At 39.3% G+C, this 17524-nt stretch overlaps 1 protein-coding gene across 1 annotated transcript in view; it reads right to left on the bottom strand.

Annotated features, from left to right (window-relative positions):
- The window catches only part of mgat4b (alpha-1,3-mannosyl-glycoprotein 4-beta-N-acetylglucosaminyltransferase B), a gene marked incomplete at its 5' end in the record, with an annotated part of 183262 nt that overhangs the window by 134004 nt on the left and 31734 nt on the right, over window positions 1-17524 (bottom strand). The window contains 2 exon segments of the mRNA XM_056242630.1: window positions 7683-7797; window positions 15215-15290. Of these exon segments, the coding sequence (XP_056098605.1) occupies window positions 7683-7797; window positions 15215-15290 (191 nt within the window).

Below are 17524 nucleotides of genomic sequence, written 5' to 3'. Positions count from 1 at the left end.
CAGCAAGGGCATAATATGGCCTCTTTAAGACATGTTTCACATATTTCAATTTCCTAAAATAGTCAGAGCAAGTGAGTTGCGGTTCCCTTTCTGAATGCTTTGGGGAACGGCTTCAGCGTGACCGGTGTCTGAGGCACGCGTCTACACACGAACATAACATTGGCTGGCGACAGCATATGACATCATATATGGTATTTGTTTGAATGTTGAGCGCAGCTCATTGGCCGCTAATGCAACAGCAACCACCTGAGTTAAAGGAGAACTCCGGCGCAAAATGAACCTTTGGTCTAATTACACATTGGTACCTAGTCAACCGTTATCTGAGATTTGTTTTCATGATTATCGAATGTAAATAGTTTTATCTCTAAAAACAGTTTAGCCTTTAAAGCTAGTATAACGCTAGTATATTGGGGATAGTGTAATGACAAATAAAAATTGCTTGTTAATACCACTAACAAGGCTGAAAATAGCCCCACACTAACACGGTAGCATAATGAGGGTCCCTACCTTCAAACCGAAGCATTGAGAACTTTGTCAGTGTCCAGACAGTTTAATAAGAAGATATTTAATACATACAGTCAACTTCGCGTATACAGGCAGAAGCCATCTTTGAAATACAGTCTCTACCAGTCGATCTACGAACGCCGATCCAAGTGCGCTGGTGAGATGTGAACGAGCTATAAGTTGTGATAAGGTGAGCGCGAACAGCAGGCTTGGATCGGCGTTCGTAGATCGACTGGTAGAGACTGTATTTCAAAGATGGCTTCTGCCTGTATACGCGAAGTTGACTGTATGTATTAAATATCTTCTTATTAAACTGTCTGGACACTGACAAAGTTCTCAATGCTTCGGTTTGAAGGTAGGGACCCTCATTATGCTACCGTGTTAGTGTGGGGCTATTTTCAGCCTTGTTAGTGGTATTAACAAGCGATTTTTATTTGTCATTACACTATGCCCAATATACTAGCGTTATACTAGCTTTATAGGCTAAACTGTTTTTAGAGATAAAACTATTTACATTCGATAATCATGAAAACAAATCTCAGATAACGGTTGACTAGGTAACAATGTGTAATTAGACCAAAGGTTCATTTTGCGCCGGAGTTCTCCTTTAAGGACCCATCAGCCGGCACCATCCACAGTTTAATGCCAGAACTAGGTCATTTATTGATTTTAAATAAAATTAAGGAAATAAATCTTGCTTACTTTGTATTCTTATTATCATTATTTCTTTGATAAACGGACCTGTAGGAAATATGACTGGAGTAATAAAAAAGGTTCTAAAAAGTTTATCTTACACAACATTAACCGTAAGTATTAAGTATGAAGATGAATTAATGTATTCTCGAAACCTCAAATAGGGGTGTGTGATTGATTCAGTGGTGTCATCACGATCTCACTGTAACCCTAGTGACCCTGTGAATAACACGGCTTTTAATCGACTTCCCTTCATGGCCGAAGTCACAAATCCCACTTACTTCAATATATGTTATATTATGAAAGTAAAATGCAGGATTTCACATTTCTTCAGAGGCAAACTGTGTAAGAAGGAGTGCGTTGAGCTGGTCTACGGTCCGGCGAGCCCCTGCTGGCAGCGACCTGAACTACACCACATCACGAAGTCCATTTAAAAACAGACATGTTGTCTAACCAAAAGAAGTGTAGCTACTGTATGTGTCATACACTTCCCAGAATGTCCCCCCTTCCAATGGCTTACAGTATTCAAACAATATTTAATATTCAAACAATTACACTCTTCATTGTTGACTTTGTGGTTAAACTCTGTGGCTTACACAAGGAAGACATACTCAAAAAATACAAATGACCAGGAAACTCTACAACGCATTTCTCCATTAGGGATGTCTCTCTTCATGTGGAAAAGACCAAAGACACACACACACACACACACACGCATGTTTTGGGTGTAAAAGGGGCTTTACATTAAACAAAAATTAAAAAACAAACAAGCAAGCCCAGCCCACATTAAGTACATGATTTCGAAGGTGCGTCCTAGAATCCACTGTGAATCTCTGTGTTGCTAAAAACGCGGGTGATGTTTTAATGAAAGTATATTTGACATTTATCCGGCCAGTTCTTGGGTACGCTAGCCCAGTATGGGGTGGACTACCGAAAGGTCTCTCTGATGAGTTAGAGAGGGTCAGAAAACGTTGCTGTGGGATAATAGGTGTTCTACTCTCCTCTTCATCACTGAGTGAGAGGCGCGACGAGGACACTATACACACTCCTAACACAGTATTGGAAACTGACACTCTCTCACACTTCCTTTAAGTTGCACTTGCATTAAAGTATCTGCCAGGATCATGAATGTAACACCAATGTAAAGAGTGAATGTGTGTTTATACTGGTGCTGTGCATATGTGAACAGCTCGCTCATGGCTGCCTTCCCACTACCACTCCAGTTAGCAGCTTGTGTGTGAGGCGTGAGGATCTGCTAGCGACAGCGCTGTGCTAGCCGCTACGCTGACTGACAGCAGGAGAACACGTTCATCCAGACGCATCTGCCACGCATGCAGTCCCTCAGATAAAACAGGCGGGAACAACTTAGCGTTCACACTGTGAAAGCAGGGGGAGATCATTAAAATCTGAATATTGAGACATGATACTGACAAAAACACATCTGATGTATGCGTTTATATATTTACTGGGATTTGCTAAGGCAAGCAACACTGTTACTATTGCTCTGGGATTTGATCAAACGAATTAAAGTCGGCATTAAAGGGAAGTTGCTATAGTCTATAGTGTCGTATATCAAGTGAAGCGCTTCAGGAACAAGAGCACATGTGGGCGGGGCTTGATTGTGTCTGTGGGGAATTGATTGGACGGTTGTGGTTTGCTATTGGCTGATCTCATGTGAGTGACAGGTTATAGCCCCGCCCCCATCATCAGAGAAGAGAAGAGATGCTGCAAGAGGGAGGGGAAGTTATTTTAAAATGTAGTTGTATGTGTGATTGTGTGTGTAGGAGGCTGAAATGACAAAGTGCACAGAAAACGAGCGTGTGTGTGAGTGTGTGTGTGAGTGTGATACGGACAGAGAGCAGCATCAATCACAGCTTCACTGCTGCTTTGGGACCTATTAGAGTAAAAGAGCAGAGAAAGACTCTAGAGAAATAAACATGTGTGTGTGTAAAAGACAGAAATGAGCTGACTTGAGCGAGGTGTTAATGCCCAGGACTGGCTGGGTCACACACTGGTGTTCAGTGCAGGAGTGTGAGATGCATCATGGGGATTTATCTTTGCTCTGGCATGTCAGCTCGTTTCTTTTCTGCTATTAGGCCGTTTTACTCTTAACCTCATCTTGCTTGGCAGCCTCCTTGCTCATTACTGCAAAAATAACCAGAACTCTTGGTCACGGCGGGCAGGCCTGAATTAGCAAACAACCGTTCATACAAGCTTAAAGTCACCATGAAATTGACAATTCCTATTTTTTAATGGAACATTTCAGTGTTTATTCTAAACAATTCATCCTTGTTGTTTTAAACTCATGTTCCTGGTAATCTCGACTCATAATCAGTTCCTCTTGCAGCATCTCTTCTCTTCTCTGATGAGGGGGGCGGGGCTATAACCTGTCACTCACATGAGATCAGCCAATAGCAAACCACAACCGTCCAATCAATTCCACACAGACACAATTTGCAGAATTTGATTTGTTAAACATATAGAGGGATAATCTGTCTGGCATTGCCGCTCGCTCTAACGTTAACCTAAATAAATGTGTGCATATCCAAGTGTTTGTGTGGAGTGTGACATGGAGAAGCCGGCGCGATCACAAATATGAACCGAAACTCAGCGAATACTTGCCCTACAGACATGAGAAATAAAGCTTGAAATGTCTACTTTAAAATGAACCAATTCTAATTGAAATCAAATACTCTTAGTTAATGTAATCCGATTAAAAGTTGCATTTCTCTCTCTATAGGCGCCGCGCTCACTATCCTGCGGAGATGGAGAGTCAGCATCGTCAACTTCATCTTTACAGCCAAAACAGACTCAGAAAACACTAGTTTATTAATAAACAATTAAAATGTCTTCTTGCTATTTTTCCCCCCGACACATTAATCATCATTACTTTTGCCGGTGCTTTGTGCCAAGATTTACATGTGTTCTTGAGCACGGAATAGGCAAATGTCCCCCCTCCCCCCGTATATATTTAAGCAGCCTAATTAAATTAATATTAACTTGCGATTAGTCGGCTAATTGCTTAAATGAATGACTACTAGTTGACTAGAAAAATATTTTGTCGGTGGCAGCCCTAATCAATACATTTACTTACTTGGCATTATTCAATTAGTATTTAGTTTATTCAACTCTTCTTAAATTAGTTGAGTTAATATAATTAGTTGATACACTAATAAAGTACTAAAATAAAGATTAAATTAGCTTGTTCCTGTCACCACCACACAAAGCACCATTTTTAAGGGGACAATCCGTTATACTGTACTGTATCTTGAAGTTTGAATTGTATCTTATACTATAAAGATGAAGATCGACATTTTGTTAAAGGTGGGGTAAGTTGTTTTTGAAATATGCTGTTCAAAATTTCATAATTGAGTGAATAACACTCAATGACAGTAGTCATAAAACCTCCTTCATATTCATGTGTTACCATTCATTTAGCCTAGGGCAACCACAGTAGGTTCGCCACTGGTTCCAGAAGTGTTGCACTGGGATATACATCACAATAGGGAAGAAAAGACGAGCGCAACTTTCATGTCATGTCGACTTTAACATGGTTCAACTTTTTTCTTGCTGATTCAAGATGCTCTTCCAGCTGTAACCAGCTCCACCAACATGGTCTACAAGTCAGAAACCAGCTCCACTAGCAGATAATCCAAAGGATCAGCCATCTAGACCAACTAGAAGCCAGTTACCATCATAAACTGGTCTGAGCGGGAGTCTGTTTCAGCTCTCTTGTTGCTCATCACATGGCTGATCATGAGGAGGAACATGACTAAAGTCCATGGATCAAACCAGTCCCAGCAGACCCGACACACACAGACTTGTGTTCGTCTAAAGCGAGGCCGGTGTCAGAACAGGCGGTTTAAATTTAGTCGGCTAACAATGAAGAGTGTGTTTGCCATCAGCCCTTGTGATGAGTAAAAACATCCATTGAAAATGTATTTGTCACGCCAGCACAACATCAGTCAACACTGATAGCACACATTTAGGTGCATTTTACAGCATTTATTGAAGTTACTATTATTCATAGTTCATGATATACAGGTGAAACTCGAAAAATTAGAATATCTTATTTCAGTAATTCAACTTAAAAGGTTGAATTACATGCAAAGTGAGATATTTCAAGCCTTTATTTGTTATTATAATTGTGATGATTATGGCAAATACAAAAAAATTCAAAATGAACTGAACTGATAAAATGTCACTGGGTAAAAGCGTCTGCCAAATCCATCAAATGTAAACGCTGGTGAAGATCGGACACTAAGTGCTGCAGTTTTCTAAAGCTATAGACCGGTTCTCAACCCTTGGTCACGTCACCCTCGCATGGCCTGATGTAAACGCTTACAGGTGCTGTTCTGATATAAGTGAGTTCATACAGTCTTCATTTTCTCCACTAACTCGCAGACTCATCGGCCCAGCGGTGAGTTTCCGAGAGCTCTCAAAATCAATCCTTTTCCCATCCATCCCTCGAGGCCTCAGCCAGCACTGATCACCATCATCAACATAATTAGCCTTCATTTCAAACACACATCGTACCAGAGCAATCACTGCGGCTGCCAGTGCCACAGGTTGGACTGGGGAGAGCTTCATTCCTCTAATTGAACCCAACTGATTAAACTCAGAGTTCAGACGCCGTTAGCCAAGGTAAACTTGTGGATGAATGGGTAGAGAACTGAAGTACCAAAACAATAGAGTTGGGTAATTGAAATAATGAAAACTCTGTCATTATTCACTCCTGATGACTGTTTCGTCAAAGGAGGAATACACTGGTCCTTCTTTATGTGAATGAATTCTTCTGTAATGACCTAGTTGCATCACCACTAGAGGCCGCGATAAACGTAAAGGATATAAGAAATATAGACAGGAGAAAAACAGTTCACGTTAGTTACACGAGTAGTTAAAAGCAGACTATAGTGTCAAATAGGTGTAAGTCAAGAAAAATGCTAAATCTTCTAAATTGAATATTGCGGGTTCATTGCAACTTAAGCTCAGTTGAGAACATCGGTGTCTATAATATTGATAAACACAAAATATGATTTAGACCTGTCTCTAGTTTTCATTTACAAAAATATCAAGGTTAGGCACTTACAATGGAAGGGAATGAGGACAATTTTTTGAGGGTTTAAAAGCAGAAACTTAAAGATTATAATTTATACAAACACTCACAGTGCATTACTATGTTAAAAACACTGTTATTTGAGCTGTAAAGTTTACAGCTGTTTTGGGTGTTACGCTGTCATGGCAACAATACCATATCGTATAGTAAAATTGCACATAACTTCGCCAGTGTTGGGGAAAGTTACTTTTAAAAGTAATGTGTTACAATATTGAAAAACGTAACTCTTTTTTTATTTTTTTAAGTAATGCATACGTTACATTTGGGTTAATTTCCCTCACCTGCGCTGAGCTTGTTTGTTTGCTCTTTAATAACAACAACAAAAAAGCTCTATTTTGGCAAAGGTAAAGGTCCTTTCACACCAGAAGTGAATAAGCCTCAGGCTGAAGGACATGCAAACTCACGACTGAAAAGTAGAGGGCGCAGAAATAAAACAACAATTAAACAAAGGAGATGTCTGTCTAAAGCCATTTTTGCTTTTAATATGGTTGAATTGGATCATCGAAGGTCAGCAGCAAAGACATTGGTTAGTAAAGTGAGATTAAATACATAAAGTCTATTAGTGTTATTTAATTATTGCAGATTTGCATAATATTCTGAGTTTGCATTTCACTGTTTATTAATTTTGAGGAACAGTGAGATGAGTACCACACACACACACACACACACACACACACACACACACACACACACACACACACACACACACACACACACACACACACACACACACACACACACACCTCTGCACTTACCCAGTATTCCTCTCTACATGAGGACAGCAGAGCCATCAGTCAATACATGGGAAAACTAAGTTATTTACATTAGTTATTTAAAAAGGTAACTTTGCAAATACATGTCAACTTATTCTACTAACCTGTACCCTAACCTAACAGTCCACTAATACTCTAATGAGAGTTAGTTCACATGTAGTTGATAAGTTATTTATAGTTAGTAGAATGTCTAAAGTGGACCATCACAATAAAGTATAACCATCAATTTCTGTAAGTTTTGTTTTCTCTGATCTTTTCTTGTCTTCTAGGACTGACAGGTTTGGGTCTGGCTCTTCTTGTGTCACTCCATGACATTTCTCAGGTGGAGACTAATGTGAACCGAATGGACCAAATCACTTTCTCATCCCATGTGAAGATGTGAATCTCTGAAAATAATCCTTTCATTAGCGACCTCAACAGTTCATCCACTCCTGGAGACATAACCAGCTTTATAATGGGTTTATGAGGTTTTGAGTGTGAGAGGGATCTGTCCATGAGGAGGTGCACAGTGTGAGTGTGTGTGTGTGCTGATAGAGGAGGTGCGCAGTGTGAGTGTGTGTGTGTGTGTGTGTGCTGATACGCAGTGTGAGCCTCACCGATGAAGCCCAGCTGGGAGAACTCGAGGATCATCCACTCCTCGGACGGCTGCTGCAGGGCGAAGTTCTTCATCGTGGTGAAGTAATTTGGCCGTGCAACAATGTCATCCTCTAGCTGTGAGAAAGAGAGAGAGAGAGAGAGAGAGAAAGAGCATGCTGAAGGATGAAGAAGAAGTGGATCCCAGTCATTTGCATATAATCGTGACAAGTTCAGTTCTTTTTTAGGGTGGGGGGTGGGGGGGGTGAGGTTATCTAAAGGCTAAATGATTTAAAGGTGAAGTGTGTAATTTTTCCGGATGTTAATATACTTTGTTATCCCAGCTTAAAGCAGAGGCAACTGTACGTAAAATTATAATTCGGTCCAATTTTCACATGCATTTTATCAAAGGGAGAAGAAAGAAAATCAAACGGTTTTAAATGTTCTCAGATGTTCAGAATTTGTTTTGCTAATACAAGAGTCCAGAAGTTTACAGCCTTTCTAAACTTATTATCTTACTGGCGCTGAGATGTTTTTCTGGCAGTAATGGAAACGAGATCCGTAAAACACTTCTGTGGCATTGATCATCTGAGTCTTAGAATTCAACCATAACTAAAACCATTAAATAAAACAATGTACTTGAAATAAAATAAACGTTAACTGCAGGGCGGTATGAGCAAAAATCTGTCTCAATGCATTGGTTAAAGTCCCCCTGTAGTCAATAACTTTATCCCTTAAAACTCATCTTTGATCACCAAAATGACATATTTAAACGTTTTTTTCTTGGACAAAAAATCTTCACACGTTAAAACATCTTGAATGTAACTCGACACCCTTGCCTCATTTAGTATTCGCGGTTCTATGAATATGCAAATGAGCCCCGCCTCCACTCACTCACTCAGCTCAGAGATCCACTGGTTGACCTGATTGGTTACCTTTATATAGGTTTACTGTCAGGAGTACATAGAATATAAAAACATTGTAATGGCAAATACAACTTTACTTTCAAATATGGTGGTAATCAAATCAACTTATAAAACTAAACATTTAGTTAACCTTTTAAAATGTAATCCGTATTGAGTTTATTAAAAAAGCAAACGATTGAAAATCCGACAGGCATGAATCGAGTGACGAACAGAAGCGTTAGGCGATCCGCGCACACTAGATCACGTGATCAAGGCTTGATAACACAACACAAGCGACGGGACGTGTGGATCCATAACAGGGTTGTGTGTTCAGAAGTCCGGTGGACATTTATGATATGATATTGGAACATTCACATCTAGATATTCAGCTTGAATACAGGATATTTTTGCTGTGTATTAAACATATAATACGCTTCAACTGGTTATTCATATACAGTTGTGCTCAGAATTATTGGCACCCCTGGCAAATATGATCAACGATGGCTGTAAAATTAAATCCGCATTGTTAATCCTTTCATTAAAAAGAAAATCATTGTAAAAGAATTGAAAATGGAATTTATGAAATAAATGTTTTTCTACAAAACACATTGAACATAATTATTGGCACCCCTAGAATTTTTTATGAGTAAATTATGAGGAATATTCTCATTTATGTTTACATATTTTTATCACACCAGGGTGTCTAAACATGACATTGTCCATCTATGACTTCTTGTTTCAGAGGAGTTTAAATATGAGGAAACAAAGGCCAAATTCCCTTAACAATGAGTAAAACCATTGAATATAGTTCGGATGTGCAGCAAAAGATTGTTGAGCTTCACAAAATAGAAAGTGTCTGTAAGGAAATAGCGTAAGCATTGAAAATCCCCATTTCCACAATCAGGGCAATAATTAAGAAGTTCCAATCAACTAAAGGTGCAGTGAATCTGCAGGAGGAGGACGTGTGTCTATATCGTCTTAATGCAGGAGTAATATGATGCTGGCCTTTTCTGCTGGAGGTCCTGGACTTCTTCCACAGACACATCATGGTATCATTGATTCTAGCAAATACCAACATATAAAAAATCAAAACCCTCTGCTAGAAATCTTATAATGGGCCGTGGTCAACAACCCAAAACAAACATCAAAATCAACACAAAAATGTGTCGCTGAGCACAACATGAAGCTTCGGCCATGCCCGTCCCAGTCCCTGACCGAACCCTATAGACGAAACTACCGGAAGTAAGTGGGCGCCATAACGGAGCTGTTGCTGGGTAGCGTTGCGCCATTGCCTCCTATTGTTTTAGTTGCAACTTGCGTCCACTGGAATAAACAGCCCGCGATTTACGACTGTCACTAACGTTACAACTTTTATAATGTCGAGTGGGAAAACATGTTCCGGTTTAAATGGTTTCAGTGGCGGCAGTAAAGGGCGCATTGGGGCAGTGACGTTAGTAACGTTACTGTTAGGTCTGTTGTTAATGTTTGATTTGCTTGACTGTGACAGAATTTTTTTAAAATAACAAATTAAAATAAATATAATGCAGTTTTTGTTATAATAACAATGATTTAATGACATAAGTAAAAAATATAATAAATATGTAATATAGTGCTCAGCAAAATCTCCTCTCTAGCTATTTTTTTCCATTCAATTAACATGCTATGGTCATTAAATGGCTTTCCTGAGCTAAATGTAACGTTATAATTGTTCTCCTGCTGTTATATTGACCGCTTTCCATGGTTTAAAAACACTAATTGGTCGATATTATGTATACTTTCTAGCTGTACCTTACCCTTGCCTTTTGCAATGTGAAAATGAGATAAATAATGGACACAAATGAAAAACATGAATTCGTTTATTCGATGTCATTTATTTATTTATTGTTGCCAAATGGACAGATCTTTTTATAGTTTCCTCGTTAGCTAACGTTAGCCTAGCTAGCTTGCCAAGCTATTTTCATAAATAATCTGTAAGATCGTTTGTACCTTCATCTGTGACTGGAGGCCACTGTCTAACATCATCAACCCAACAAGTCATTCTGCCTGGCTGTTCTGGCATCGAGGGTGCGTTATCACGGAGGTTTGTTTACATACCGCTAACAGCTCAGTAATGGCGTCGCCACAAGATGGCAGCCTACACAGATAGGGTTGCCACCCGTCCCGGTTTTCCCGGGATTGTTCTCTTTTTTGAGTGACAGTCCCGGAAAATTTATATTCTTTCCCGGGACACGAATTGTCCCGTTTTTTTGTGAAAAGGTACTTCTAAAGTAGAATTAAAGTAGAATTTCCTAGTTTCAAATTAAACCGTCTCCTTCTACTGTTACTGTGTTGTCTTCATGGTTGTGTACATCCAATCCTGTGTCTGTAAACGGGTAAAACAGTGGATTGGCCGATGCCAGGCGTTTACTTTTATTTGATTGGAAGGAGAAATACAAAGCGCCTATATCGCCTAGCAACTGCCTCTGCCGTCTGTCGGTCGCGCGCGCGCACTCACACATCCAGGATTAAACAGTGCGAGTTCAGTTGCTAGCTAGCTTTTTTTTTTAACTTTCTATTTACCTAACGTTGTTACGTTACTCAGTTTTGTGAAATGGGGGGAGAGACGGACGAGGAGGATAACACAACAAAATCGCATGAGCCACCAAAGAAAAAACGATTTACAACCTACAACTCAGACTGGGCGAAAAGAGAAAACTTTTCTGAATGGGTAAGGCCCACCCAAGGAGACCCGTTCTCCGCTACCTGTGTTTTGTGTCCCGCCAAAATTTCAGTTAAATATGAAGGAAAAACAGCGCTGGAAAATCGTGTCCCGGTTTTTCAAAAATCAAAGGTGGCAACCCTATACACAGAACGCTCGTCGGATTCGTGTATTGAGAATGAGAAGGTGACGTCACGCGTATCACTCCGTGTTGCATTGTGGGAAGGATTCGCCATCTTGGTAGGATACGCTATCCGTTGTCATGGTTACTTCGACCGTGAGACCGAGAGAAATAGCGACAGAGAGAGAGAGAGCAGCTTGATATTTGTTTGCATTTTTGCGATAAGGCACAGTTTCTTGGGAATAAATGAAGAAGGGGGAAGCAAAAGGAAAGGGGCTCTATCGGGAGAGACTAAATAACAACACAAAGCAGCGTTATTTAGAGAAACTACTTGACATCAACATGGACCCGTACGACCTGCTACAGAATGGACGAAAGACCAAAGCACTAGTCTACCACCTTTCACATACGCTGACAAAGTTAATTACCTGGTTTGTTTATGGTATCAGTGACTAACGTTACTGCCTACACAATGCAAGAGGATTAACGTTAGAAGCTGAACAAGTCTGTTGCGGCTGCGGGTGCAAGACTTAGAAACCCCCAAACCTGTAACGTTAAACTGCCAGAGTTCAGTCATACTTGATGTTTCATTCAGGCCTCATTCATATGTGGAAATAAATATGAATCAGATACGTGCATTTGCACCTGCCGTGCAACGTTAAGTGAACAGTTCGGACATTCCCCTGTCAATGCGAATCGTACGTCATTAAAAAAAGTGTATTTTTAAAACATTTCACGGTACAGATATATCTATAACAAATGAAACAACTCTAGTTGAATAACAGAGTATTCATTTCGTTCGTTTGTGTTAAATAAAAGGCGAACTGTGCTGAAATGTGTTGCTTTTGAAAGCAGGCTTTGCTCGCTGTTGCTGCTGTCAGTTTATTGACAAGCAGTTTCTCTAAGCTGGCTAGCTATTTAGTCTCTCCCGATTGAACCCCTTTCATTTCTCTTCCTTCTCCATATCTTCCAAAGAAACTGCGGCGTATCGGTAAAATGTAAACAAATACTAAGCTGCGCTGTCTCTCTTTCGCTATTTCTGGATGAATGTTTAGTCGCGCCTCAGTGAAGTTCTGAAGGCGTGGCAACCGATAGCGTCTCCTTCCATCATGGCCGACCGGCTCAGACCCCGCCCAAATCGGCACGTGACTCCTCACTCTCAATAGGGTGTTCACACCTGGACAACAGCTATATGACTTAGCAAAATAACTCCATTTACACCTGGACACAAATGTTTTCGCAAAACAGATTTAAATCCGATCATCTTTAATTCCCGCGCTATATGCAGATTTAATGGAGTTCACGTCACCGAAAGCAACAGATATGAGCTGCATTTTATTGACAATCTGCTAATTTCAAAATCAAAGAACGCAATAGGAGAGAGCGACATGGAAGTAAAATAATTTGCCAAATGTTCTTGAAACACAAAAGCTTGTTGAATTGCACTACTTGAAAAAATATGCATTGCATTAACCAAGCTTGCGGTTTAATGCGTTGTATTTTTAGGGCTTGCATTTTTATGAGCTGAAATTGGTTGTATATTTAAGCTGTGAATATTTCCATTCAAAACACGTTTTCATTATTAAACATTCAATTATCCATATTCACCTTTCAGATTTCACTTCTAAAATCCACTTCCATATTTGGAAATTCGACAGAAAATTTAACATTTGATTGACATCCGAAAGCGGCAGGAATATCAGTAGATTGCCGATTGATTTTAGTCTACATTACTTCTATAGAATGGCATCAGCACTGATAAGATCATTTCGTTTCTCTACTTTTAAGGAGTTGATGGTCTGCAACTTTCACTCTGATTTGCGATAGTGAGCGCTGGCTTGATGAAGAGATGCGGTGATGTGTGCCATCATATCTGCCTATACCATGACATATAGCCTATGACACGCTCTCACTCGCTCGTGTTTACAGAGGAGTAAAATTCACATATGTGGTTTCAACAACCAGATGCGTTTACACGTGTCCAGTGTCGTGTGTGACGAGTCTCAGACCTCCTCCTGATGTGGTGTGAGTGACCGGATCCTATCAAAATGATCTTGAGTTTGCCAGTGGTAAATCTGACTTGAGAGGGCATCACGTCTCATTTCCCACGAGGTAAATCGTTCGCTAACAGGAGAAGGGAGCATTAGAGTACTGCCGTGTGTGTGTGTGTGTGTTCTGGGATATGGAGTCAGAGGGGGCCATATTTAAATACTGAGCTGCATGCTGGGAATTGCAGTTCACTGATCTGACAATCAAATGAAAATTGAATAATTCCTTCTGCTACTAGACTACTGCTTAAAATATATTTTTCAACAAAACAAAAGAATATTTTAATAAATTGTACTATTATTACTTTAAGAAGTACATTCTACTGTGCAATAGTAATATATAAGTTAGAACAAACTTTCATTTGGGCAGATTATAATGAAGACTGTTGGGATTCTGTGTGTTTTAATAATCTTTATTACTGTTATATTCTTATTATTATTACCACTACTACCTGAAGAAGAACACTCTCCTATGATATGGTAATATATTTCTGTTATAATTTCTTCAAGTTAAACCGAACTTTTGGTAAGTAGACCTTTGAGTTTCTGTGTGTGTATGATATAAGAGTTTCCTCAAATGAAATGGTGAAACGCTGCTGAAGAGACTCAGATGAAGTTCATGCATGGGCGTCGGGACCATTGTATACGGGCGGGACAAGACCCATGATGACCCAGATGATATTGGACCCACTCACTTTTACCGTCTCTAATTCAGCGCATATGTCTGTTCACTTTTCAGAGCGCCGTCAGTCAAATCCATTCCACTCGAGGAATGCCCTAATAAACTAATCCATTTCCGCTGAATCGCTACATCATATTTCTCAACGAACTGCTGAAAATAGCCGCCCGTTGTACCCTTCCATGTCCAATATTGTGTTGCAAACATCAATAACAGCTTTAAGTTGTCAATGCTGGCAAATGACCATGGTATCAGCGGCGGGATAATCCACGGATAGCTGTGCATTTAATGCACGACGTGAAGCAGTTTAGTTTACTGGTTTAATTGAAAGGCACTAGAATACATGAAATGGCATTTACTACAGTAAAAAATTTCTGGGGGAGGACACACACACTTTTTTTTTTGCTTCCGACGTCCATGTGTTCAGTGTTCACACAGTGAGACGCTGAAACGCCACGAGCTAGACGACCAAACTGAGACACGCAGAACATCCAGACGTCAGATTCAACAGCTTTAATATTCACAGACACTAGTCCATGTTGAGATTTGATTCATTCTACAGGCCGACTTTTGATTCATTCATCCACAAATTGCCAAACTCCATGCCATTCCACTGAATCACGGGATTCTACGCTGGTAGAGTGCATTTTCTTTTCTTTAAACGCCCATGTTGGGTGAGGTTAATGCATGTGTTGGGACTGCTAAGCTAAAAGTAAAGTGGAGGCTGAATTTTGCTCTTTTCTAAGAAAAGCAGTCATCACACACACATCAGTGTCAAAGAACACGCTTCATCTAAACACACAAAAGATCATAAAAGAACTTTCTTCAAAGGAAGTGCAACAGTAGCTTTACTCAAAGATCAGCTTATCTTTATAAGAGCTTTCTATTTCCTCCGGAATCCATTTCCCACCGTTCCCAAAACACAAGACAACTGCAGGGTTTATTTGGACCGGCTGACAGAACATTATCACTCATTTACTGCCTCAATACCTGTGAAACATCACTCTGGAACCAGCTCAGTTCACACAGACCCAATAACTGTGCTTTTGTTCATGTTCTCCAAGCATCTGTTCAGTTTGAATGTGTGATTTGGTTTAATCTTACCTGTACGTAGTAGGTTCCTTTAGTCTGGGCGTACATCATCAGGAAGCAGTAATCCAGGTTCTGCTTCGTTCTCCACCTGCAAAAACATCCAGCGTACGCTTTACGGAGAGTACGACAGACACAAACACACAGACTGAAGATGATAAGTGTTCACAGACACCTCAGTGAGTGATGGGTTGTGTGTGGCAGAGCTGTTTGTCCAGTGTTAACCCTCTGGGGACCAAGGTGTTTTGGGGTCCTTGAGATGTTTGGACATGCCCTGACATTTGTGCTTTTTTCAGTTGCTTATAAACATATTAACGGCACAGGTGAAATTACACTCTATGTGGCACAAACAGGGCTACCATAATATGTGAGCAACATGTATGTACATGTTTGTATTTTTGAGAGAATATTGTTTATGCATGGTTATTGAAAAAACTAAAAATTAAAGTTTCTGAAATAAGGCCACAAAACGCACACTAAATATGTGTCCACAAGACTTTTGACTAATGGAAGTTGTGGCCTAGAGTTTTTGCTTCAAAATGATCAGAAAATCATCCTGCCTAATCATTCACATAAAACAATAGATTCTTTTAAATTGTGAAAAAAACATTTTTGTTTGAAAAGGCAATATGCGTGGAGGCGTGAACGACCCAACCTCCTCATGTATAATTAGGTGGTTCTCATCTGAGAAGACAAAGACCTGCATAATAATGAGCCTTTCATTCAGGTGTGTCACACAAGAAAGAATGCAAGGACTATATATCTGTATATATATATATATATATATATATATGTGTGTGTGTGTGTGTGTATATGTATGCACAGTGCACACACACACACACACATATATATATATATATATATATATATATATATATATATATGTGTGTGTGTTCATACCGATTCATATATACATATATATATATATATATATATATATATTTATAAAATATAAATATAAATGAAAGTCAAAAGCACATTTTTAGTCATACCTGGAAACAAATCCTGGTCAGGGTTATATGGGCCATTCTACAGAATTGGTTCAAAGTTAGAGTTGGAAACATCTTGAAAAGAACATTCTTTTTCCATATAAAGTATTATTTTTTTTAAAGTAGGCCAATTCATTTTATCATACATATTTCAAAGTTAAGGATTCATTATTTGTATATAGCCTGCATTGGAACAAACACTATAACAGTTGATTAGTTTATTTTTGACTAAACATACTATAAATTTAACATATGAGCAGAAACTGTCTAACAAAAGCTTATTTGATCTCTATTTTATAGTAAAAACTTTATAATCTATCCAAAGCTAGTCAATTAAATATTGTCTTTTATATTTCGTCTGTAACAGTGCGCATCTGTACGTTCGTTCATTCACACACCCAGACACCCGATTCATATTTAATGAACACGGATGCGCTGTTAAAGTATGAAGCACAAAAAATGACAACAAACGTCTCACAAAAATAGTCCGTATGAGTTTGTTAGCTATTCCGAGTCTTCTAAGACCCTCTGATATATCTGTGTGAGGAACAGAGCAACACCTAAATCATTATGTGCAGGAATCCTCTCCCTCCGTTCAGATAACCACATCCAGACAAACGTCTGTCTCATCACTGATGTCAATCACACCGGGAAGAGTCTTGATGTGTGAGGTACAATGCAGAAGTACATTTATAGTCAATAATGACTTTAATTTACTTTATTATTCACTTAAAAATACTGTTCCTTTAAAGGTGAAGTGTTGAAACAGAACTCTTGAACTCTCGTCCATCTGCCATTGGTCAATCGAACTGAAAGCCCCGCCCCACAATCGAGCCATTGGTTGAGACGACGCTGCCATGTTTGGCAGAGAATGGAGTCTCTACTGAACAAAACAGCCATTTTAACCACTTTCCCTGATTTGTTAAAATCGAGTTGACAGTTCTGCCTATTATATGAGATCACTAGTAGGTTCATTGTTAATGTATGCGACTTATGGTTTATGAAAGATCGCTAATGTCAGGAAATGAATGGGGACTTCAGGAAATTAGAGATATGAAGGCAAAAATGCCCCTGTATGAGTTCATGTTTTACATTTTTATGACATAGCGAGACAAGACCAACAAGAGAGCCGTTTTTCTGAATATCAGCATGACTGCACATTTGATTTGATAAAACAGTTCAATATAGAAGTCAATATTACGTGGCACGTTTGTCAATACTGTCTGTTTTTGCTAAAGAAAAGAGCTCAAACAAACCACAGCAAAACCAAGCTTCACAGTGGCATTCTGAACACCACATTATTCAATAATGCAATGATCCAGTCATGAAGACAAGC

Source organism: Rhinichthys klamathensis, unplaced genomic scaffold (assembly GCF_029890125.1).
Source record: "Rhinichthys klamathensis goyatoka isolate OS25496 unplaced genomic scaffold, OSU_Roscu_1.1 h1tg000734l_1, whole genome shotgun sequence".
Lineage (NCBI taxonomy): Eukaryota > Metazoa > Chordata > Actinopteri > Cypriniformes > Leuciscidae > Rhinichthys > Rhinichthys klamathensis.
The sequence above is the reverse complement of the archived record's forward strand: the minus strand, read 5'-3'. Positions and strand labels throughout refer to the sequence as shown.